Source organism: Falco rusticolus, chromosome 17 (genome assembly GCF_015220075.1).
Source record: "Falco rusticolus isolate bFalRus1 chromosome 17, bFalRus1.pri, whole genome shotgun sequence".
NCBI classification, from domain to species: Eukaryota; Metazoa; Chordata; class Aves; order Falconiformes; family Falconidae; genus Falco; species Falco rusticolus.
In genome coordinates this window covers 7749767-7775106 of record NC_051203.1, presented here as the reverse complement: position 1 = coordinate 7775106, position 25340 = coordinate 7749767, and the positions used below count along the sequence as shown (strand labels likewise).

At 52.8% G+C, this 25340-nt stretch overlaps 1 protein-coding gene and 2 pseudogenes across 1 annotated transcript; all 3 read right to left on the bottom strand.

Moving 5' to 3' along the window:
• LOC119158599 overlaps window positions 1-23131 on the bottom strand; it is a 39786-nt pseudogene extending 16655 nt beyond the window's left edge.
• LOC119158573 lies at window positions 3972-6181 on the bottom strand. The gene is made up of 3 exons (XM_037410700.1): window positions 6071-6181; window positions 5133-5271; window positions 3972-4831 (listed from the first exon to the last, which is right to left on the bottom strand). Exons 1-3 carry the CDS (start codon window positions 6145-6147, stop codon window positions 4082-4084), a joined length of 966 nt encoding a protein of 321 aa, XP_037266597.1. The 5' UTR covers window positions 6148-6181; the 3' UTR covers window positions 3972-4081.
• Window positions 23132-23783: 652 nt separating the features above from the next.
• On the bottom strand, window positions 23784-24735 carry LOC119158459 (annotated as a pseudogene).
• Window positions 24736-25340: the final 605 nt, after the last annotated feature.

Here is a 25340-nt window from a genome sequence, read left to right as displayed (position 1 = left end):
AGGGGGGATCAAGGAGCCAGGCACACAGAAGCAAAGCGCTGGCTGCTTTACTTGCTTAGCCCTGTGCCTGATCACCACAGGACCCGCTGGCCTCTTCTGGAGAGCCACCCCAAAGCCCCTCCTGTGTGGGCCCACTCTGCACCCGCTGCGCGGTGGGTCCCCTGGCCTGGCTGCTAGCAAAGGCTGACGGCAACACAGGCCATAGGCAGCCAGCGCTTGGAAAGCCCCAGTGTCTCGGGCCAGCTACTGCTGGGAGCCCTGTGTGTGCGCGCAACTCACTAGTGAACCTGAAGCTGGACTAGGTGACCAGCAAGAGGGGTGAGAGAGCCTTTCAGGCATGTGGATGGCCTGTGGCTGCAGCCCACGTGCTTGCTCATCCCCAGCATCCCCACCTTGCAAGAGGACCAGGCCTGCCAACCACTGGCCACCTCTCCACCTCCTGGAGGCAGGAAGGACTTGGAGGTGCTTGAGCACGCATGCCCTCAGCTGCTGCCCACCTAGGCACGCCCCCTCTGCGGGAGCATTTGCGTGTGTCTTGGCTTCATTTGCAGTAACACACTTCACAGTGGACAAGTGTGGATTCAGTGTTGTCCAAGTCTGGAGGTCAGTCTCGTTCCAAGGAGTGTATCCTGGTCTTAGCCACAAGTTATTCCCGTTAGTCCCAAACGGAACGGGGATACCAGCTAGAGGAATTCCTGCCTGAGTATATTCAGGGAAATGGGTACGTACACAACAATCACTCTTCTTAACATACATTATCAATGTTCCCACCGGTTTCAAATGAGCATTCCGTGTCCGTGAGTCCTCCTGATCCCACCAGAGTTGAGAATGTAGCACACCACATCACAGGTCAAATCCTATACACTTGTAAAACATGTTTCAACAAAGAAGAACAAAAGAGTTCAGGGACAAGTTGTCTGGACTGTATGAGTAGTTTATTTTGAAAATGTTGTGATGATTGTTAAATACATGTTAAATACGTAAATAAATACAATGAAATGTTAAGAAGAACAAGAAAAAAGAAAAGAAAAAACCGGGGGAGAATTGTAGAGGAATTATAGAGGAATGAAGGCAGGTTAATTATATTGATAATATACAGCTGTGGGCATGCTTCAGGGGTGGTGTGTTGGCGGCTGACGTGGATAATGTGCAGCTGTGGCTGCTTCCTGCACCCGCTCCCCACCCCCCCACCCCCTCCCTCCCCTCCCAAGATGGCGGAGAGACAAGGAGAGGCCCCGGGAGAAGCAGGGGAGACTGGCTTGAAGAGGCTGAAGAAACAGCATGGCCCGTAGATGAACTTCTGAAACCTTGTAGGGGACTGGTGGCTGTGCCGGGGCAAGGCGTGGGAACTACTTATTGAAGTTAACCTGGCATATGATGGTAAAAGCCTTGTAGCAGCCAGCTAGTTTTTATAGTGCTTTGACAGTGTTGGAGCAGTGTGACAAGCTGCCCAAAGAGGCTGTGGAGTCTGCTTCTCTGGAGACATTCAAAACCTGCCTGGACGCGATGCACAGCTTCTCCCCGCATCTCTGTGGGGAGCCCCCCGGCAGGCTGAGAGCTGCCCCTGGCAGGTGGCAGAGCCCCTGCCCCAGCACACAGCCCCCTGGGCTGCAGGGACCCTGCTGGCAAGGACAGCGCTGGGCACCCCTGCCTGCACAGCCACCTTCGCAGCCCTGCAGCCGGCCCTGGGAGGAGGGGTCCACCATGCTCTGTCCTTCCCGTGGTGCAGCAGGCCAGTCCTGCCCTGGAGCACGTCTTCTGCCCCACACCAGAAAATGCAGGAGAGCCATCAGGACAGGTCCTCTCAGCTGTGACATGTTCCAGGACCTCCTCTGCATTGCCCTGCTGGCCGAGACTTACCCTGTCAAGGGCTGTGACGATTCCTGCCCTGGTCAGCTCGCACCTATCTTCCCACCCCAGACTGACTGTAACACCTTGCTCCTGTCCCCTTGTCTGCCTTTGGTGCTACTGGCAGTGCAACGTTGTGGGCTCGGTGCCGAGCAGGGCGGGGACCGGAGGAAGCTTCTGGGGAGGAAACACGGCAGTTTGCTACAGCCCCCGGGCAAAGAGAGCTGCTTCCTTGGTCCAAAGCTTGCTGCCTCTCCGTTTCTGCCATGCAATTTCATGTAGCCGTCTCAAAGGAAGGTTTCACTGCCAGCTCCTTTGATTTTCTGGTGAGCACCGAGATGTTGAGGTTTGTTCCTGTCAAGCCCCTGGACCTTGGAGTCATGTGGCTACATCAGCATCTCCGCTGCTGTGCAAAACCAGTGACCTTGCCAGGTCCTCGGCATAACAGACTCGAAAGGCAAATGAATATGTGTGGTTTGATACACTCTTCCAGAAATCTCCCTGCAGTGTTGCCTGTGAAAAGCCACACTTGTGCTGGCATTCGAGACACCTGTGAACGTCGACCCTACAGCCCTGTGGCAGCCTGTAGCCGTGGGAGAAACCTGCATGAGGAGGAAATCGGCGTTTCATCCTCGGCGTAAGCTTGGGGTGTTGTTCTGTAGAAGGAGGAGTGCTGCCTTATTGCCCCAGCATGGGGTAGGGGAGCGCGGAGGTGGCGGCTCCTGAGCCTGGGACAGTGCGCTCCAGCCTGGAGGCAAAAGCCATCGGTGGGAGTCTTCCCTCCAGCCTCCTGCCTGATCTCTGCAGGGGGCAGGGGACGTGTGCTGGGGCTGCAAACACTGCCATAAAGCCAAGAGATGTCGCCAGGGGCTGCTCCCAGCTCTGCCTGGGCGCTGCTGCTGTCAGATTCAAGCACTCGCAAGTGATTCCTGGCCCAGGAGTACATGAAAACGTCTCCATTACTTCCACCACCAACCTGTGTCCACCTTGACAACACAGAACCTTTTGCATCAGCAGTACCTTGCCAAAAATGTTGGGAGGAGGAAAACAACTCCTGGTTTCTCATGAAGGTCTCTCACATCGGCTGAGCAGGTTTGATGTGAACTTTTCTTCTCCACAGGAGTTTGCATCGTGCCCAAAAGCCATTTTCTGTCAAAAGAGTTTTTGATGGGAAATGTTTTACTAAACCTCTTTGAAGCCCATCCTAAGCATTGCCAAGAAAGAGGGAATGACTAAAGCCTGTGTCAGCTACTTGGCGCAGTAAAGGAAATATCACCCGCCTTCCCAGAGCCTCAAGAGGGTGGCTGGGTGGTCCTGGTGCTGGGATGGTGGGGCCGGGCACATCACAGCCCCCGGCAAAGGTGAAGCTAACAAACCAACCTGCTTCCCTCAGCAGCCAGAGCGTAGCCTCCAAAGTGGCCTGAAGCTTTCTAGTGTTTGGCATGTTTCCTTGCAAGGAAGGCAGGCTCTGAAGTCCAGCATTCCAACCCAAAAGAGACATCTCTAAGAAGAGCCCTTCCGCATGGTGGGACAGGATGCCGTCAGGAGGAGGAAGGCTTGGAGGAAACAAGAAGTGCTTCCCCTGAAGAGGCAGGCTGTAATTGCCAAGCGATGGGTTTCAGTTCTGCCTCTGGGTGATCGCCCCTGGAGTCTCCAAGCCCATGGAGGTGGCTTGGAGCTGCCGATGGCTGGAGACCTGAGTGGCTCACTGGCTCCTTGGATTGACGGATCCCTTCCTTAGGGACCTGCTGGCCAGCCTGCAGTGGAGCTTTGGCTCTGCACAGGTTCAGAGATATTTATTACCCACCTGGCGGTCCCAGCCCTGGGCTTTTCCTGGTGTCACCCTTCTCCGTACTAGCCCCACTTAGAATGGACCACCAAAGCGTGCAGATACACTCATGCCCAAGGACGCCACGTCTGAAGTCCCCTTTCCAGCAGCCCATCTGCACAGAAGCCCTTGCGCTTGCCTGCTAGATTTCCCTTCCCCTTACTCTTCGATCATTCAGACACCTTCCAACACTCCACTTGCTTCTTGGAGATTCAGGCAGTTAAAAGCTTGCCTCTCCTTCACTACTGCGTCCAGTTAAGCCTTTAGCCAGCTCTTGCTCGATATGTCTTTATTTTATCGTTTCCTTTTCGTCTGGAAGATTTCCTGCATGGTGATGCCTTGTGGAAGATGAACCTCATTGGTGGCAGCTTGTCCTTGGCATAGGCCTGAGGAGTGTGTTTTGTTTTAATGGTGTGTGTTTTTAACCAGTTGCGGAGATGTTAGCCATGTCCGCAGGGATCTGGTCCACTCTCTCTGCCTGAGCAGGGCTTGCTCCAGAAGAGCCCTGGGTGCGGGAGCCAAGTGGGAGCTACTGTGGGAAGGCCATTGCGTTCTGTTGTTGCTGGGAGCACGGTCCTGTGTTGGAGGACCAGTTCTCATCCCCGCTGCTGAGGGGTGGTACTCTGTGAACTGCCTGTGGAGATCATAGCGGTGCCACAGGGATCTGCTCCGTGCTCTCTGCATTGGCAGGGTTTGCTCCCTGGGAGCAGCCCTGGCTGCGGGAGTATACTGGGCACTGCGTTTGGAGGGCCCTGGAGCTGTGTTATCCCTGGGAGTGTGGTGACAACTTGGAGGACTAGGTCTCCTCCTCTTCCTCCCTGTGGAGCGCTTGCAGTCTGTGGTTTCCACGAAGCAGCTGTGGAGATCATTTCTGCGCTGCGGGGATCTGCTCCGGGTTCTCTTCCTGGCACCATTCCTCTGGCAGCGGGAAGAAGGGCTGAATCTGTGCTCCTCTTGGTGGCTGTCTTCTCGCGCAGTGTGCAGCACATGGTCAAATGGTGGATGGCAGTGTGGGCATGCAGCTCTAGTGCAGGACTCCAGCCTCCTACAGACGCAGGAGTGATGCAAGGGCATGTCCACATGGGAGGTGATGCTGAGCCCGCCTGGCCAGGAGCTGCTGTCCTCTGCAGAGTCCTCCATGCCCATCGCCATATCCTGCCAAGAGAGCTGTGAAAAGGTCCTGTCCTTTCCTCCTGGAGGGGATGGAGCAGTGGGAAACCTCCAGAGCGCTCTGAGGCGACAACTAAAGACCTCCCAGAGGCCCTCCTGGAGGGCTGCAAAGGCAGAGGGGCCGAAGGCACACAAGTAGGTTGGATCTAGGGGCGATGCTTTGAGACGGAGCAGCGTGGTGGCTCTGAAGAAGGCTGCAGTGTGTGGGGGCAAGGAGAGCAATGCCAAGACCCCCGAAAGAAATCCGCTGTCCATCTGCTGCCCTGACCCACCTCCCCAGAGTTACCTTAGTCCAATCAGGCTGATCCCGTGGTCCCACAGGGTCTGCCTGCTGCCTGCCGCCCCGCTGCTGACTGAAGAAGGAGCGGGCATATGATGGTGCTGGTGACATTGACGCCTGTTGACCAGATTTCCCATCAGAGCATCTGGGGAAAATAAGAAAAAAGAGTGATGTCCACTTAGGGCTGCTCCTGCAACCTCCACTGGGCTTCACTCATTGACTTGAGCGGTTTGTATGACAGAGAGAAGACATGTCAAGGCTACAAATGGGGACTTCACTTGGGGTCTTCCCACCAACTCTGTCCCTGTCACAGCAAGACCTCCTCTTCATACCCGCTATGGCCTCCATTTCGTGGAATCATAAAATCACAGAACAGTTTGCGTTGGAAGGGACCTCGGCGATCATTTAGGTCATGTCCCTTGCCACAGGCAGGGACACCTTCCACTAGACCGGCTTGCTCAAAGCCCTGTCGAAGCTGGCCTGGAACACTTCCAGGGAGGGGGCATCCACAGCTTCTCTGAGCAGCCTCTTCCACTGTCACCCCACCCCTGCCATAAAGTAATTCTTCCTAACATCAAGTCTAAATTTACATTCCTTAAGTTGAAAACTAATGGCCCTCACCCTATCACTACGCTCCCTGAGCAGGAGTCCTCCCCGCCCCCCCCCCCCCCCCCCCCCCCAGCTTCCCTGTAGGCCTCATTAGGGACTCTGCTCTCTATCAGCCACCTACAGAGAGCAGACAAATAGCAGCTTACATGGGGGCAGCAGCCTAAAGCCCAGCAAGGGAAGGGAAGGACTGGCGGCAGGTAGGTCATGTTCGACAGCCCTGAGTGGTGCGGGTAGTAATTGCCTCCTGGGACGGAATGACTCAGGAGGATCAGAAGAGAAATAGCAAAACCCTGAAAAGGAAACGTGTTGTGAACACTGTTAGTCCTGGCTGTTACCTGACATAAAACAGTAAGTAGGCTTGCTGCCCAAGAGCTGTGTTGCGGTCACAGTAAGCCACAGACATATCATCCATCTGGTACCAGAGTCCATTGCTGGCCTGTCAAAGAAAGGCAAGGACGAGTGGAGATGAACTGCATGGTTTCTCCCGAACGACACAGGCAGAAAACTACAGAAGCAAGAGTCCACCAACGCAGATCCAATGCAGCCGGTAAGGAGACCTTCTCCCCCAGAACCTTGGCTGCCAGAAAGAGCGCCGCCAAAGTTTCCCTTCCCCAGCACACATTCTTCCCCGCGACAAAGGAAGTGGCTCTTTACCTTTGTGTAGCAGAAATAGTGTCCTGCCAAGGAGCTGCCACCGCTGTGCACCAGGACAGCGTATAAGGCGTAGAGGAGCGGTTCTGCAGCTCCCTGAGACATGTATGGCCGGAGATCCAAGTACTGGGGATACTGCACAAACTGCAGAGAGACCAAGAGGGCTCATAAGTGATCCTGGCATACAACGTGAAACAGCCTGCCAAGACCGGGGCCCAGCTGTGTAGAAATACATCTCTGGAGCTCATCAACACTTGCTTGTCCCTGAAGCAGCAGGTGATGCCTTGGGTGGCAGGAAACTGTTCTCGGCCAGACCAGCTCCGTCGCAGCAGAGCATGTGCTTGCCTTGCCACAGGAGCTCTCCTCTCCCCAGAAGGGAACACCAAAAGCTCCACCTGAACAGCTTGTGACAGAGCATCCTGCTTTGGGAAATCTCCTGCTCCAGGACGAGAAAGAAAGTGGCCCTCCAATTGCGTACACACCTTGCCGATCTTCTTGCCAGAAAAATCAAAGCGTTTCAGGCACAGCGTGAGAACCCTGGGCGCGCGATCGATTGTAAACCTCTTGAGGGCAGTAACCTTCTTGCCACACCTTGAAAGCAAGCAGAGAGCCAAGCACTGAAATGAACCCTAGCTTGCCCCACTGTGGCCAGACAACCGTAGCCATCTCACACGTCCTCAAGCCATTTCAAGACTCTTCAGAACCATTAGGCCGTAAGAAAGAAAAGCTGTGCCTCCTGATTGTACATCGAACCTCCTGAGGCTCGATGACAGGCAGCATCTCCACACAGGCACAAGTCTTAATCTGGTGTTAGACATCCTCTTACCTGCTACATTGAAAGCTGTTTTCACCAGCCAGCCGCTCAGGTTTGACAAAGTCCTCCAGAGATGCAGTGACAGATGAGGCTGCCTGGAGGGGTGAGAAAGGAGAGCTCTGAGCTGGGGGAAATGCCCTCACCCAAGCACTCAGGAGGAGTTGCCCACAAGACCCAGGGAGCTGCTGCTGAGGAGATCCACCGTGACCCTTCAAACCTTGGCCAGAGGGAGGAGGAAAGAGGGTATGATGCCAACCATTTCCCTCCCTTCCCAGAGATTCCCGGCTGACACTATCAAGAGCTACCTCGCCGTGCCACCGCTCAGTTCAGCTACCGATGGTGTGCAGGGTCATCAGGAATGAAAACAACACGAGCCATCAGCCTAGGAGCCAGGTGGGTGTTGAGGGAGGGCAAAGAGAAGGTGGTTGAGAGTCCCTCAGGGGTGCAGAGAGAATAATGCGTGCTTGTCCAGCTTAAAGCCAGCACCTACAGGGAGTCCACTGCTTTGCCGTTGCAGGAGGACACCACCCATACCACTTCCCACCACCCCCACAGCTCTCCTGTGTTCACAGTGCACTTTTCAAAGCCAGCTGTGCAGATTCTGGGAAGCCACAAGGAGCATGGGACGACTTGAAGCACAGTGAGAAACCCTCTTACTTCGATATCCAAAGGCACATCCAGGAAGGCCTCGCAGGAATCGGAAACTGCTTTGCAGCTGCAGCACGTGACTGGAAGGCAAACGGAAATGCTCAGCAACAGGCAAAGTCAATTGACTGTGCCCGTTTATGCTCTTCATCCCTACTCCAGCCAGCCCCACGCTCAGCTGTTTCTCACAGGCACACAGCAGGGCACAGGCAAGTGTAAGGAGAGCAACAGTTGTGGAAACATACCTCTGGACCTCAGGAAGCCCCCAAATATTTGATGGACAATAGTAGTATATTGAGAAGAGATGTCCCAGCTGGAAGGAAATGGTAAGGCAGAGAGTTATCTCCTCCAAGAGTTTTCCTGTGCCTGAAAGCCCTGGGCATAGCCTTTCCTTGATGGGGTACGTCAAGGAGGCCAAAACGCTGGGCAACTTTGAAAGGTCATTTGTTTGTGCTTACGCGCTGCTTCCAGCCAGACAAGCTCTCTGCATGGCAGTGACAGTACAGCGTAAGAAGTCGTGGGCGTCTTCCTGCATGCCAAGTGTGAAATGTCCTCCAATTCCTAATCAAGAGGAAGGTAGTACTTCAGTCCTCTACCAACAGAGGAAAGCACGTCAAAGCAGCTGAGATGACCTACGTGAGAGGGCATTGATGACGGCCCTGGGCTGGATGGCACAGGCTGAGGTGGACAAGGCATCGTTAACGTGCGCTTCCATGATGCACATCATGCAGAAGCCTTGCTGGAGACCTGAAGAAGGAGGGAGGGAGGGAGGGAGGGAAGGAAGCAAGCTGGTCAGGTTAGTAAAATAGCCATTGCGATGGGAAACCTCATGGAGACCTTGGAGTTCGGCTAGAACAGTCTCCTAGTCGTCTCCAGGTGCCAATGGCCCAGCAAGCCCACGACACGTCAGTTCACAGAAAACATTCTTGAGAGGGATGCCTCCCTGACAGAAGTTTTCTGTGCAACCAGCAAATATGTAGGTTATATATAGGAATAGGGAACGACAGGCAGCACTAGAAAAGGCGTCTTTGTGACAGCAAACACGCCTCGATAGGCCAAGCGGCTTTAGGCTTGAGTGTCCCAAGAGCACCACCTTGGCAGTGGCTGAGAAAGAAGGGCTGCTTTTCTCCTACATCCCGTTGCAGGTTCTGGGGGTCCTTGGGAAGTGCCCAGGAGACTGACAAGGAGATCTTCCTAAAAGTACTCACAGGAGTCGCTGTGCTCACGAGAGAGCAGGTAGTTGGCAAGAGGGGGTGTGTACGTCAGGCACTGCAGCACGGAGTTGAGGAAGCACGTATTGCCCAGGTTGTAGAGGCCTGCTCCAGCTCTCTGCCTTTGCTGCCAGTCCATGCAAATCTTCTCCGGGGGAAAGAGGATCCTTTGTGGTGGAGCCATTCCCCCGGCAACGACTGCAGGGAAATGATGGTTTTGTTGCACAAAACCCTGGGTAGGCCTGGCTGCTCTCAGGAAAAGCCCCAGAATTCCCTCGAGGTTGTCCCCACAGCAACATTGCGGGATGGAGCACCAGCCGTGCCCATTGCATTTGGGGATTCACCAAGGCCAGGCCTGCTGGTGAAACCGTTACTCACAGGAGTTGTTCCCCATTGCAGCCATTGCTCCTCTCAGCAGCACAGCAGGAAGCTTTGGCTGACAAAGGATGTCCGGACGCGGTCCAGAAAGAGAAGATCAGCGCCAATCCTGTCACCTGGTTGCAATGAAAGAAGTGGAGCTCAAGAAAATCATTCAAGCACCAAAAAACCCAGAGGCCAGCAGTCACCATCAAACGTGTTCCAGTGGTCATTTTAACTGCCTGTAGCGACTGTTGGCAGCAGAGCCCTCTGGCTCTCCAGCCCACATTTGCCCACCCTGTCCTGCAGGAGTGACGGCCTTTTGGCCGCTCCTTTAACGGTTGCCTTTGCTGGGCTGTGTTTCTGGTCTCCCTTCCTGACCCATCAGTCAAGGTGAGCTTTGGGTCAGGCTACGCTGAGCCCAACGCCTTGGGCTGCCCCCTCCCTACTTTCCTAGCCTAGGCGATGGCAAAGACATAGGAATTAGCCAAGAGGAACGCTCCCCATAGCGCCTGTCTGGCCAGCCTAGAAGGGTGGAAGAGCTCAGCCTAGAGCTTGGGAGGCAGAGAGCGGCCTCCACTTTTATCCCCAATCTACCTCCTGTAGGACCTGTGCCAAAAGTCAAACCCAACTTACCTTTGAAAGAGGGTGGAAGGTGAGGAGGGGTCAGCAGGAAAGGAGAAGTGCATGGAAGGAGGTAGCCATGCCAGGAGCCAAAGAAGGAGCCGTGTGATCCCGAAGGGCAGCTCAGCCCCACTGGCTTTCACCGCCCCACTGTGCAGGTTGTCAAGCCCTGGCCAGGTGAGGTCACAGTTCCGGGTGGGTGCCGCATCACTGCCCCTTTGTGACACGAGGCTGCACGGCGGGATATGGTTGCCACGCAGCCACCACCTCCCCTGCAGCCAGCAGGCGGCTGCCACTGGGCTTCCCCACGTGCTGCTGGCGAAGGGCTGTTTGGCCGCCAGCACAGCTCCCACCTCTTCCCCGTGCCACACAGCCATAGGAGGAAACTCCTGACCAGGGCTGGAAGCTGCCCGTGCACAGCTGCGGCTGGCACCGTCCATTGTGCAGGGTTTCTTTGCCACTCTTCTCAGCTACAGGACTGTGCACGTCAGACTCGTGGAGCAAAGCACCTGGGCTCTGACAGGTCCGCTGCCAAGGAATTTCATCTACCCGCCGAGACAAACCCTGACTTTGAGGCATCCAGTTGGGCCACCAACTTGCTTGGGTGGCTTTTCTTGACCCCTGCCCCTGGGGATGGCTGGTGTTTCCCCTCTCTTGCCTGGGGAGGCTGCTGGGAGAAGTCGTGCCCTGGGCATGCTGTGAGCTGTAGGCCTGGCACAGCCCCATGGCCATGTGGTTCCCAAGGCATGCTGGGAGCTGTAGGCCTGGGACAGCCCCATGGCCATGTTGTTCCCAAGGCATGCTGGGAGCTGTAGGCCTGGGACAGCCCCATGGCCATGTTGTTCCCAGGGCATGCTGGGAGCTGTAGGCCTGGGACAGCCCCATGGCCATGTGGTTCCCAAGGCATGCTGGGAGCTGTAGGCCTGGGACAGCCCCATGGCCATGTTGTTCCCAGGGCATGCTGGGAGCTGTAGGCCCTTGACAGCCCCATGGCCATGTGGTTCCCAGGGCATGCTGGGAGCTGTAGGCCCTTGACAGCCCCATGGCCATGTGGTTCCCAGGGCATGCTGGGAGCTGTAGGCCTGGGACAGCCCCATGGCCATGTGGTTCCCAGGGCATGCTGGGAGCTGTAGGCCTGGGACAGCCCCATGGCCATGTGGTTCCCAAGGCATGCTGGGAGCTGTAGGCCCTTGACAGCCCCATGGCCATGTGGTTCCCAAGGCATGCTGGGAGCTGTAGGCCTGGGACAGCCCCATGGCCATGTTGTTCCCAAGGCATGCTGGGAGCTGTAGGCCCTTGACAGCCCCATGGCCATGTGGTTCCCAAGGCATGCTGGGAGCTGTAGGCCTGGCACAGCCCCATGGCCATGAGGTTCTTAAGGCATACTGGGAGCTGTAAGCCCAATACTCCAGGGCAGACGTGTTGTTCTCGTTGCATGCTGAGAGCTGCCGTTGCCCACCCTCAGCCTCCCGGCAGCCATGTTGAGCTGGGCAGGCGCAGCCTGGGCTGGGCTGGGGCTCTGCCCTTCAGTGGCAGAGCTGGGCGCTTCTCCTCGCTGATGGGATGAAGTTACAAAGAATCACTAGGAGAGGCTGCAGCTACAGCAGTGATTAACTCCACCTATTGAATTAGCTCACCAAGGGGTGGCAAGCCTTCTGAGGCAGCTGGGCTATAACAGTAGCCAAGGGAAGTGGGGTAACGGAGCGTTGCCTTCCAAAGCATAGAGCACAGAGAAGAAATGAAGTTCTGTAAGAACAAGTAGAGTGCAGGTGCCCCTGGAAAGCTCAGCTGAAGTTCACCAAGTTGTTGACCACCAGTGCTCTCCAAAGACCCCATTAAAGACCCCCCCAGGAGCAAAGGGCCATAGGCAAGTGCCTTATGCATATGTAAATATTTTTTAGGAAGTAGTTAGTGCAAAGTACATCTTCCCATCTGAACATGTGCAGAACGGACCCTGAGGGGCAGGATATTGACCAGAGGAGCGTGCTGATGGGTGGTGGTAGCTTGTTTGTTTTCCCTTCCCACACAACATTCCATTTTGGTTTGTGGGTAAGCAAGACTACATATTTCAATGCATTGTCTGGATAGGTAGTTTTTGCATAACACGTGCGAACTCCAGGTTTAAACCCTGGTGCCGGAAAACCCCAACAAGGACACGTGCTTGGAATAAGGCTTCGCACTTCTGGGGTATACCGTGGTTCTATTTCACGACTCACATCAAATTGTTCACGAACAATTCCTGAGGGAAGTATTTGGATGGGGTAGGGGATTTATTTCCCATGTTTCAACTCTTTGATGTGGTTTGGATGAGAAACGTTCAAGGGACCAAGGCCATACCCCATTTGTTAGGCATTTGAAATTTGCAAGGGGTCCAGATCCCCTGACCAGTAGGCAGCTGATTGAGGGGCCCACCAAGACTTCTCTGCCAAGCTGCTTTCCAGCAAGGTGGCCCCCGCTTGTGCTGGGGCCTGGGCTTGTTCCTCCACAGGGGCTGGACTCGGCACTTGTTGGACCTGATGGGGTCCCTGCTGCGCCCTTTCTCCAGCCAGACTCGGTCCCCACCTGCCAGCACACCCACTGTGGTACCAGACACCCCTACCCCCCTGTTGCCTTCGGAGGCGTGGCGACCTGCTTCAGGAACGGCATGGCGACCAACCCCAGGCTGCTCGGGCCATCAGCTCACAGACACCAATGTGGTGGATGGCAAATGGCGATTATTGGTAAGTGGCGCGGCATTATGTAGCTTGGGTTTACAACGTCACTTCCGTCTGCTTACGTCCTAAGCTAAAAGCTATTGGCTATCCGGAGAGGGGCTCTATATTTCCATACAGCGCAACATCTTCCGACCGCCAAGCCCTAACTACCTACATTCCCCCCCTCCCTATGCTTAACTAAACAGGCTAAAATAGTAAAAATATTTTAAAAAGTACAAATAATGATTTTGTGATAACAAACATAAGGCACACTTAGCAAGTGGTAATTGGAGGGTAACTGGGGGTAATGGGGTGTAACTTGGGATAACTGGGGATAACTGGGGAAAAAAACTGGGGGGAATACTGACCAAGTACATTTTTAAAGCAGTTGTTGGTGTTCTACAAACATGATGTTGACCTTTTCTAGCCGGCTCTTCACGAAAGACACAAGCCTATTTAATATACAGGGTCCGAAGATCAATGTCATCATGATCATTGCAATCGGTGCTATCAAGGTGGATATCAGGGTGGTTAGCCACGGTGATTGGTTAAACCATGATTCAAACCACCCCTGTTGGGCTTCCCTGTCTCTTTTTCTTTGAGCCAACCTCTCTCTCAATTTAGCCATCGAGTCTGTAACCACTCCGGTGTGGTCAGCATAGAAGCGACATTCCTCTTTCAGGGCGGCACAAAGGCCTCCTTGTTGCATAAACAGGAGGTCTAATCCCTGTCTATTCTGCAAAACAACCTCTGAAAGCGAGGAGAGGGATCATTCCAGAAAGGTCATGGATTTCTCGATTTTTTGCAGGTCTTCATCGATGGCGGCTTGTAGTTGAGACAGGCCTCGTTGCTGGGTCACCAGGGAGGTCACTTCCGTGGCCGTGCCAACTGCTCCTAAACCAAGCAGCAACACAATTGTTAGGGCTGTCAGCACTTCTCTTTTTTGAAGTCTGCTATTAGTTTCTCCCCAATAATGGTACATTTCTTCTTCTGGATGGTATAGGACTCTGGGAGCAATCAAAATTTGTACACAAAAGTCAGCAGAGTCATCAAAAAGTTCACGGGACACACAGGGGGTTACTCCCAATTGGTGGCAAATCCACATGCCGGGTGCGGACGGGATCGCCCATTTACTGGTCCTGTCAACCACAACGGTTTTTGCACAAACAGCACTATCCCAGCTTGCTAGGGTGGTATTACCAAAACACATGCCCTGGCCCCTGACTTGGTTCAGGGTGATTCCTTTCCATGGTGTGTCCCACCTACACTGGGTTGGACTGCTGTCTGATGAATAGTCAAAAGAAGCATTGAGGGCAATGCCCTCGTAGAAGGGGGGATACACGTCATAATATAACCAACAAGAACTCGTGAGACTCGGGTTTGACTGATCCAGCGACCGGAAGGTGGCATCTAACACGTTAAAAAATGGCTTGTCGGGCAAGTTGTGGGAGTTCACGTTTGGTTGGCTTGAGGGAACTATTTGCATGGTTGGCAGGGGATCAGTTGGAATGGGGGTGGAAATCGGCAAGCTTTCTTTTCTTTGCTGGTTATCGCTTTTGATTATGACATTGGGGCCAATCGCTGTGCTGCTTCTCACTTCCCGTTTTTTAATAAAAAACAGTCCCCCATAATCAGCACCGGGTTTAAAGTATCTAACACCCCAAGTTTTGCCGATAGTCCATCCCAGGTCGTTTTCATTGGTTACGTTTAAGAAAATATATTAGCACATGTTCTCACACCTGCCATGGCATACTATCCCTCCCGACCAGTCTGTTGTCAAAGGTTTGCAACCTGTTGACCCCCAACTGGTCTTAAGAAACGGGTCTGGTCTTGCTACCTTCCAGCCAGCCACGATGGTTTCGCAGCCCCAGTAAGAACAATAATATTCATTAGTAGCGTTACAGTAAGATTTGCCAGGGTTAGGGCTGGGACACATGTAATACGGTATCTCATTCAAACAGGGTTCTACAGGGGCTAGGTCACAGAGGTATGTCCGAAAGCTAGGGGGCCCCGGGGTAACAATCTTTTGTAGTATCTTCTGATCCTCCCATCAAACCAATACCCATTCCCATGGTTGATGTTCTATGAGCCACTAGTTGGCGTTATGAACCCAAAATTAAAATCACTTGGATGGGGATGTTTTGGCTCTTGGCTCTGTCTACCTCCATTTCCTCCTCCTCTAAGTTTGAATCAGCTGTGAGCCACTCATCCCAGCTGGTGTCTGATCCGGAGTCGGAACTCGACTGACTGGTCACTTCTGGCTTCCAGTACCTTTTTGTCGGGCTCCGGCCCCGCCCACTCCCCTTGTGGGCGGGCTGTTCCCTCCCTCTTGGCTCACCCCGCCTTCCACTCGGCGGGGTGTTTGCCCAATAAGGGCATTTTTTGAAATGGACCTTCTGATTGGTTCTCCGCCCCTCGCTCGTGATCTTTTCCCTTTTTTGGTCATCCCTATCGGTCTTTTCCTTCTCATTCTCCTCCCCCTCCCGTTTGCATGCGCTTGTTAGTTTTAACGCTTCCTCCCTGTTCCCACCGGGGGCATCCTCGCCCCGCCCTTCCCCTCTCCACTCGGTGCCATCTTGGGGCACATAGGGCGGTGGTCTGGCCCAGACTTCCTCAGACTCTGGTTTCCCCGCGGCGCCCCTGGCCTCCTCGGCTAACCCACCCCAGAAGGATTTTGCTCGTTTCTGTCCCTCCGTAAGCGGGACAGGGTTCGGGGATTGAGGGGACGTGTCGCCCTCTCACAGATCTTTAGGCTCAGCAGAATTGTCATCATCTGGGGGGTGCAAAGTTTGTGGGGCTGCCCCGACTCCCACTTTCAGGGTGACTAAGAAACAGTCCTTTGCCACCCTCCAGGTCTACTCCTCTTGTATGGCCTTCTGCAAGGCCTGTATAACTTTCCCCCAGGACTTAAGGTTTTTCCCACAACCCGAGGACATCGTCTCCTCGGCTAAAGCTTTAGTACATTTATCCCACACTTCAGGGTGGAGAATATCCACCGGACGGTCAATGACCCCAATTTCTAAAAGCCTCGCAACAGCGAGGGTAAAATCTTTGGGTTTACAATCAATACCCCACTGCTTATGTAAGTGTGATATGAACTTCACAAGGGCTTCCATCCTTCTTGTTGGTCCGGGAGCGTCCTCCCCGCCGGGCTGGTCCAGCCGCTCCGACCGCCTATTCACTCGATTCCAGGCGAGTAATTCCTGGGTTTCGGCACCACTTGTTGCCTTCGGAGGCGTGGCGACCTGGTTCAGGAACGGCACGGCGACCAACCCCAGGCCGCTCGGGCCATCAGCTCACAGACACCAATGTGGTGGATGGCAAATGGCGATTATTGGTAAGTGGCGCGGCATTATGTAGCTTGGGTTTACAACGTCACTTCCGTCTGCTTACATCATAAGCTAAAAGCTATTGGCTATCCGGAGAGGGGCTCTATATCTTCCATACAGCGCAGCATCTTCCGACCGCCAAGCCCTAACTACCTACACCCCCTGTTTTGTGGGTGCCAGCAGTGCTCAATGCCAGACCATCCCCACTGGGTTCAGGCACTGAGGGTGATGCAGCCCCAGCTGCGGGATGGATGCATGAGCTCCATAGATAGATCCATGGATAGAGAAAAGATTGAACATTTCAGATGAAGAGTATGCCAGGGGGGTCCCAGCCCTGCACCCCGCCAGCTGCTCACTGGCAGGGGAACCCACTGCTCTTGTGGGAGCAGCGCTGCCACCACGGGGGCTTGCAGAAACGGACACAATGGAGCCGGCAGTGGCATCTCCACCGAGCCTTTGGGCAGCCCCACAGGTGGGAGCAGCCCTCCTGCAGGCACAGTCCTGCCCGGCACAGTCCTGAGGACACCTGGCCACATGCCCTTCCCAGAGGCACACAGTGCTGGGCCTGGGCTCTGCTGGGGTGCTCCTGCCCAGCCCTACGTGGATGGTGCTGCCCAGGCCCATGGAGCTGATTCTGTCTGGCATCATGGGGCTCCTCTTCGTCACCCCCACTGGACTCCTTCTGCCCATCTGCACAGGGCTGTTTCTGCTTGGCCACGTGTCCTCCCCTTGGTCTTTGGCCTCATCCGCCGTCTTCTCCATGTGCGCATCTGCCCTCAGCAGCTCCACTCTAAGGCCCTGGGGCCACCCTCTTGCCTCCAGCAGCCCCGGCTAGAGCTGCTCCTCTTTCCTGGCAGGGTGGAGGGAGGCAACTGCGGGGAGGTGGTGTGTGTGGGGTGTGTCCCACCACAGGCCGCCTCTCGACACTTGGCCATCATTTTTTGCAGGAACTTTTGGTACTGCCTGGTCACTGTGAGGGTGCCGTTGACGATGTGGATGAGCTCCTCAGTGAGCTTCTCTGTGACTGTGGCCATGGCTGAGGGGATGCTGATGGTGGCTCCACATGGCAGGTGCTCTACGCCCTCTCTCTGCCATCCAGTGGGGAACTCCTCATGCTTTGGAATCCCTGCCATCCACAAGGAATTCCTCCTCTGTCACCTCCAGGGAGAGGCTCTGGCCAAGGGCTATTCCCAGCTTCCCCACTGGCACCCAGGTTGCCCTGATGGACCAGGAAGGTGCAGTGCCGGGTAGTGTGGAGTGGCTGGAAGACAACGGACATATTATGAGCAATGCAGACCAAGTAACTTTGTTGTAATAGCAGGCCGAGCAGGCCGCAGCTGTAACAAGCTGCAGGTGTTGGGAAGGACATGTGCAAGGCCAAGGGAGACAAAGAGACTGTGTATTCGCAAAGAGATAAGAGAGTTGGACAGAATGATGAGTAAAAACAGGATGCCTGCACAAGGGGGGAGCAGCGTGTAGGCGTCACACCAGGACCAATCAAATGGAGTGCGATGCCGCATGGACAACAGCTAGGTGGCATAAAAGACGCCAAAGGAGACTGATGTAACCAAGCGATTAGACAAGATAAAGGACCTCTGTGGGTCCCTAGCAGATCTGTCCACCCTGCATGTCAACTCCAGAAGAACGGAGAAAATATAGACGACAGCTTTACCTCCAACCAGTCTTCAATAAACTCTGTGCAGAACTTGGGCCAGTCCCATCCACCATAGAAGACGTGCTGTTGACAATAGCAAGAAGACAATCATTTGGGCCATGAGCTTGTAATGTTGTGTTGAAAAATTTTGTAATACCAAAAGTGCTCTTTGCAGAAACTGTACTGAACCAGCAGCAATAATATTAAGTTGTGGTAACTGTAGACAGATTTTTGTTATATATTGTAGCCGCTTGTGAAATGCTTATGTTTTGTGTTTAGATTGTCAAAACAGCTTTGCTAATATTACTTTTGAAAATGTTTGTAGGGAATTTTTGAACCTTAAGCCAAATCAACATTTTCCAGAAATATGGATGCCAGAAACTATTGACAGCAGAATTGAAGCTATCTCTTGGTGGGCCGTGACCAAAGCCTTAACTGCTGTTTTAGCTACAAAGAAAACACAAGCTCTTGGTTTGTGGTGCTTGTTTTGTCAGTTGGGAACAAGAATTGTGAGATAATGACATTGCTTGCTTTGATTATAGGGCTGGTAGGAATAATCAACACGCCCTCACAAGGAACAGCGTGGGTTCCTGCCCAACCACAAACCACCATGTGGGTTACCTGGGCCAACAAGACAGGGCAAGATCCATTTTGCTTATCGTTAGCTACCCCATCTGGCCCATTTTGTACCTGTTTGATTGGGGTCCCTTTAAACCATATGAAGGATTTTGGGCACTGGAAAACAGGTAAAATATACTCCGAGTACCTCGACCAAGCAACAAATGACTTTTAGACCATCAACAGTGGATCTGTGCAAGCCGATTGGTGCAAATCACTTGGTATTCCAAGAAAGCCCTTGGGGGCTCAAGCGTTCAAAATTGCTCAGGGCCTGAATGTTACGGGCATGGAACCTCAGGAGCTTGACATCTTAGGATCTATGCCGGGAAACTGCTGTTTGATTTTTGGGGTTTACAAGAAAGACATTGACTCCGGTAATTTTAGGATCCACAAACCAAGAAATTACAATACTTGGATTTGTGGAGATGGTGCCTGTCCCGCTGTACCTGCAACGGCACAGGGAGGACCATGCTACTTTGGCAAACTAACATTATTTGCCCCTAGCATCCATCAAATGCTTAACATAAGTAACAAGTTGAAACGTGTCAGACGTACTGTGTACCAATTGGGACCTGAATGAAAAGATGATGCTGAGTTGTGGGAACGTCCATCTGTCATTTTAGCATCACTCTTTACACCACAAGTTGCTTCTGCCAAGGCTCTCACTCAATTGAGACGGTTAGCTTGTCTGACAGGAAAACAAATTAACATTACCTCCAAAGTATTAGATGAGCTCACCACTGATGTCAACAGTATACGACATGCTATAATACAAAATCAAGCTGCTATTGATTTTCTGTTATTAGCAAAAGAACACGGTTGTGAGGATTTTGAGGGAATGTGCTCTATGAATCTTTTGGATCATTCTGAGTCCATTCACAAAAAGCTTTTCCAACTGCAGGATAATATGAAGAAACTCACTGTTGTTGAAAATCCTTTCAACGGTTGGCTTAAGAGATGAGGAACCACCGGCTGGTCAAAAACCCTGTTGATGGATGGGTTTCGATTTTTTTGTTATTATCTTTGTTGTGCTTGTTATCTTTTGTTGTATTTTCTCCTGTATGAAGAAAGGTTTGGAATCAATTGTTGATCGAGCCTGGCTTGTCCAAAAAGAAAAAGGGTGATGTGTAGGGGAATTCCTGACAGAACAAGGGCATACTGTACCATTGCAGGAGTTGGACATCCCTGGCCTGCAGATTGCAAATTTACTTTGAAAATCTTGTACTGTCCTTGAATAGGCAGAATAATGAATAATGAGTATTGTACAAGGACAAGGCCAGATGCCAAGCGAGATATGAAAACGGCTAACTAGCACATCCTTATTAGGCGCTTGCAACATAAATACGTAATTGACAGCCAATCAGCAAGTAACGTGAATACGTAACTGACAACCAATCAACAAGTAACATAATTGCTGCTGCGTTAACAGTTTATTAGAAGTATAAATAAGACAAAGTTGCTGAATAAAGGAGGGCGACATGTAGCCATACCGGTGTAATTGCCGTTACTCGGCTGACTCTCCGATCTGGGACCCTCTTCAGCTGTCCTGCTTCTCCTCAGCGTTTATGGCACTGATGTCACAGCTCTGTGGTGGCACAGGGGGCTCCTGCTTCCCGCGCGCCCAGGCGGTGGGCTCTGGGGCCCATGTGGGCTGCAGCACCTCAGGTGTGGCACCAGGGACAAGGGCAGGCTTGTCACACAGAAACCGGGTACCCAGGGATGGAAGCCCTTGTGTGAGAAGGGTTTGCTTCCCAGCAGAGGATGCTGGAGGGGATGGCAGGGGGCAGCAGAAGGAGGAAGGAAGTTCCCAGCATGAGAGCAAAGGCTGCAGTGGCCAAGGCCAGAGGGCAACAGGCCTGGGCTGTGCAGCCCTGGCAGGAGAGGGCTTTGCTCTCCCAGGTGGCTCTATAGAACCCTGCGGCCTGTGCCAGAGGTGAAGCTCATTTCCAAGAAGGAGAAGCTGCTGCTGCTGCTACTGCTGCTGAGCAAGTCCCTGGGGGAGGCCAGGCTGTGATCCAGCCCTCCTGTGGCTATCCTGCTGGTGGCAGGGCAGCCAGAGAGCAGCTCTGCAGAGAAGGACCTTTGGGTGCCAGAGGACAAGCAGCTGAGCATGAGACATTGATGCACCCTCATGGCAAACGCCAACAGCTGTGGGGACTGCATTAGGAAAAGCATCGCTGGCCGATGGAGGGAGGTGACCCTTCCCCTCCTCTCAGCACTGCTGCGATGGAGAGACGGGACGCTGCTTTATGCAAGCAAATATCGATTTATTGCACACAGTCATTGGTTTATATATGTTATCAGAGGCCACGTGCTTTAAACTGATTGGTTCTTTAAGCTAAGCATTACATACTAGGCAATCCCTAATTGGTTAACAACAAACAAAGGACACTTTAAGTAAGTGTTTACAGTCATCAATTAGCAGCAACTTGCTACTTCTGGTCACCATCTTTCCTCATCTCCTTGTCTTTTCTCTGCATGACTCAACAGTCAGCACTCTGTGGGTTGTTATCTATTCACCCTCCTTGTCCCCCCAGGGTTTGTGGCCTACAAGCTGAGGGACATTCCTTTCAGCTAACTGATTGTTACTTATGGTCCTGATTTCCAGGCCCCGTCCTGCAAACACTACTAAGGCCACATCTGGAGTCCTGTGTCTAGGGCTGGGCTTCCCAGGGCAAAAAAGCTGTTGACCTACTAAAGCAAGTTCTGCAAAGGGCCACCAAGCTGCTTGAAGGGACTGGAACATCTTTCCCAGGAAGAAAGGGTGAGAGATCTGCAACTGTTTAGTCAGGAGAAGAAAAAAAAGCCTTGTGAGGTTCTTATGAATGTATACAGAGTTCCATCTGAACCCAAGAAAACACTTTTTGTCTCAGGATGATCAACCACTGGAAGAGTTGCCAAGAGAGTCTGTGGAATGTCCATCCCTGGAGATACTCCAAACCCATATAGCCAAGGCCTTGAACAACCTGCTTGAGCTGACTGTACCTCGGCTAGCACATTTCACTGGATGATCTCGAGAGGTCGCTTCTAATGTCAACATTTCTGTAATTCTGTGAGTATCAAGAGGAAAAGTAGACAGAAAAAATGAACAACACATACCCTTTGAGCACAAAGATGTTGGGGTCCCTGAAGAGGACCCAATCTGGAGAAGGGCAAAAGTGTGAGGAGAAAGGAGCAGCAGAGACGTTCTGTACCATCAACCCCCTCTTTGCTATCCCCCTAGTGCCTCCATGGCTGTGGGTGTGTAGATGAATTGGGAACAATGGTGTAATTTGGCCCTGGGAGAAACTGTGAGGGGCATCATCATTAATGTTTTGGTCCTTGTTTCTCACAATCAAAATCTGGTTGAATTAGCAATAAATTAAATTGATCTTTGGAAAGACAACACACCATTGGCTATGACAGTGATCGGTTAATAATCTCTCCGTCTTTATCTTGACCAATGAGCATTGTTGGTTTATTTTCTCCTTTGTCTTGTGGAGTCAGGGGAGTGGATGAACAGCGGGGGACTGACTGGCCACTGCCTAAGCTTAACCCACCACAGGACCATATCAGGACTGCTATGCCCAGAATGGGGCTCTCTAACAAAAGAAAGACCCTGACAGATTGGAGCAAGTCCTGCAGATGCCGGAAGAATGGTTGGGGCATTGAGCACATTATGGACAAGGACACTCAAAGTTGGGATTTTATCTGAGAAATTGTTAAGACTGAGAAACTGGAGTACTGAACCCAGGCCATCTGGTGGGACCTCACTCAATGGCCTGTTTAAACATTTCTAAAAACACAGCCATGAGCACATGATGTGGCTGAAGGTGTCTGACCACACCATTGGCTGAGAGACCAACTGTAGCAAGAGCTATGGGACATGTGTGGAACAAGTGTCAGCAGGAAACTCCCTCCCATTATATTTCAAAATGGCAATGCAGTTTGATGTCACTAAGCCACAGAGGATGACAGAGGTGATGATGAAGGAAAGGTCCCTTTTTGGGGCTACAATGTATGACCACAAATGGAAATGAGCAGTGTTTGGGACTTGTTGAGGAAAATTTCCCTGCTACATCTTCCCCAAGGTGTCCAAGGTACATGGCACAGACCAGGCTCTTCAGTCCTGCTCCTTTGGTGCCTTGCTTCATTCACCATGACCCCTGGGTCTGCACCAGGACCACCCTGCCCTGTGCCTCCACCCTGCACACTCACACAGATGAGCTCTACACTGGTGTTTCCCTCTCCCAGGCCCTTCCCAGCCCAGCCCCCCCACAGCTCTGCCCACCTCCCCTGTTCTCTCCCCAGCCCAGGCAGACACAGCAGCCCACACTGGGCTGGCCCCATGCAATTGCCCACCCAAAGGGGGCTGCAGAGCTCTGGGCACTCACCCCAAAGACTCTTGCAAGGGCACAGCAGATGCTGGTGATCAGAGAGGGGTCTCATCCTGCCAGTCAGCCCCAGGGCTGGCACCAGCCATGGCATGAGGGGACAGAGGCCAGTGTCCGCCTCTGTCTGCTGCTCTTCTCTCACACAGACCCTGATTGCCCACTCCCGGCATCCCCTCTGGGCCAGTCCCTGTCCCCAGCAGCAGGCTGCTGGCCTGGGGGCTCCCCAGGCACCTCCTGCTGCACCAGGGACACAGATTACAGTGATGATGATGAGGCCGTTGGCCATGAGGGCAGCCAGGTAGATGCCCAGCAAGAGCCAGAAGTGCAAGAGCTGCAGCTCCCGTGTGTCTGACAATGCCAGGAGGAGGAACTGGGTGACAGAGCTGCTTTTGGGCGTCTGCTGCCTCTGGGCCTGGGGACTCTCCATGAAGGAATATATAATGAGATGTTAGGCAAGACTTCTCTGATTAAAACCTAACACCTTTCTCAGAGAAAGCCCACTGAAATGGCCTCCCTGCTTTTTGGAGGACCTTTGGCAGGTCCATCTCAAGAATTGGTTCTGACTGAGGGAGTACAGGAAGCAGGGGGCTCTGCTGTGGGCTCTGGAGGAGTCAGTCCTGCCCTATTACAACAGGTAATAGGAACATGGGGTGACGGAAGATTAAATCCACTCAGGGCATCAAAGGGCTTTTCAGCATTGTCACCTCCAATTCACCCCACTACAGAGCGGAGTTGAGGGGATTTTTCTCTGTGTATTTTGTTCTGGTTGCCCCACCACAGCTGAGGAGTGGTTTTGGCACTGTCATTTCTGCTGCACTCCAGGTGCCATCAGGTGGATCCTGAGAGGCAAAGAGACAGTCCCTTTGTGCAGACTGAGGACAGCCATCTGTCCACCCGCCCTGGTCTCAGCTTCCCTGTGCTGGCAGCTCCTTGACCTGCAGGACTATCACCCCAGATGTTTCACAGAGAAGGAACTGGTCACTGCTGAGAGTAGAAGCATCCAGTTTCCAAGTACAGATCTCAAGTGCACAAGAGATTTCAGAGAGGAATTGGAAATGCCTTGTGAAAAAACGGGCAGCTTATTGCTTCTGAGACACACCTGACTGCATCATCTTCTTCAGTGCGCCCTTCAGCTCCTGGTTCCTCATGCTGTAGATGAGGGGGTTAACTGCTGGAGGAACCACTGCGTACAGAACTGTCACAACCAGGTCCAGGGATGTGGAGGAGATGGAGGGGGGCTTTAGGTAGGCAAACATGCCAGTGCTGACAAAGAGGGAGACCACGGCCAAGTGAGGAAGGCACGTGGAAAAGGCTTTGTGCCGTCCCTGCTCAGAGGGGATCCTCAGCACAGCCCTGAAGATCTGCACATAGGACAGCAGAACGGAAACAAAACAACCAAAGCCTAGAAATGTACCAAGCACAAGAAGCCATATTTCCCTGAGGTAGGCCCGTGAGCAGGAGAGCTTGAGGATCTGTGGGATTTCACAAAAGAACTGTCCCACAGCATTGCCTTGGCAGAGCGGCAGTGACAGTGTATTGGCCGTGTGCAGCGCAGCATTGAGAAACCCAGTGCCCCAGGCAGCTGCTGCCATGTGGACACAAGCTCTGCTGCCCAGCAGGGTCCCGTAGTGCAGGGGTTGGCAGATGGCCACGTAGCAGTCATACGCCATGACGGTGAGGAGGGAATACTCTGCTGAAACGAAAAAGACAATCAGAAAGACCTGTGTAGCACATCCTGCATAGGAGATGTCCCTGGTATCCCAGAGGGAGTTTGCCATGGCTTTGGGGAGAGTGGTGGAGATGGAGCCCAGGTCAAGAAGGGAGGAAGTTGAGGAGGAAGAAGTACATGGGGGTGTGAAGGATTTGGTAACAGGCTACGATGGGGATGATGAGGCCATTGGCCATGAGGGCAGCCAGGTAGATGCCCAGGAAGAGCCAGAAGGTCAAGCGCTGCAGCTCCCGTGTGTCTGCCAATGCCAGGAGGAGGAAGTGGGTGATGGAGCTGCTCTTGGACATCTACTGCCTCTGGGCATGGGGAGCTGTCACAGGAAAAAAAGGCAGTGACAAGTCAAGGGAGACTTCTCTAAGCAAAATCAACACCATTTCCCCAGACCATCCCCTGTCATACACAGACATCCTTTACTCTTCGTAGCAGACCTTTCTTCAGTTGTGTGGCTGGAGGCCTGCTTGGTGCTGGTCCTGTGGGCGATGAAGAGCAGGGCATCTGCCCTCGGGCTCTTTATCAGTCAGCCCCACTCCGCAGAAGGGGGTGGGGGGGGCAGGGACCAGTCCTGATGTCAACTTTGTCATGTGAAAGCAGTGCCAGAGTAGAAATGCCTGTCAGCATCTGCACTGCCAGAGCTACAGAATGGGAATGGTGAAGACACTTTGAGAATATTCAATTCTTGTTTAAAATCTCTACCCTCTCTCCTTTTGGTGAGTATTCTTGGATGTCAGAAACTCTCAGCATTTCTGCTGCTGTCAGGTGGAACACAGTTGTTATAGATTTGCTAATAAGTTAAGATTGATTGACTATTTGATTGATTATTTGATTTTATAAAATTATTTTATAGAATAGAAATATAGAAGCATAAGAAATATATTTTAATGAAACTTATAGTTGCACAGTAAAAGCT

Coding starts and splice junctions, on each gene's coding strand:
- LOC119158573 (XM_037410700.1), bottom strand. CDS start 6,147: ATGGATGATATGTCTGTGGCTTACTGTGACCGCAACACAGCTCTTGGG. Junction 5,272..6,070: donor TACTTACTGTTTTATGTCAG/GTAACAGCCAGG, acceptor TATTTTCCCCAG/ATGCTCTGATGGGAAATCTG. Junction 4,832..5,132: donor ATCAGCCTGATTGGACTAAG/GTAACTCTGGGG, acceptor CTCTCTTGGCAG/GATATGGCGATGGGCATGGA.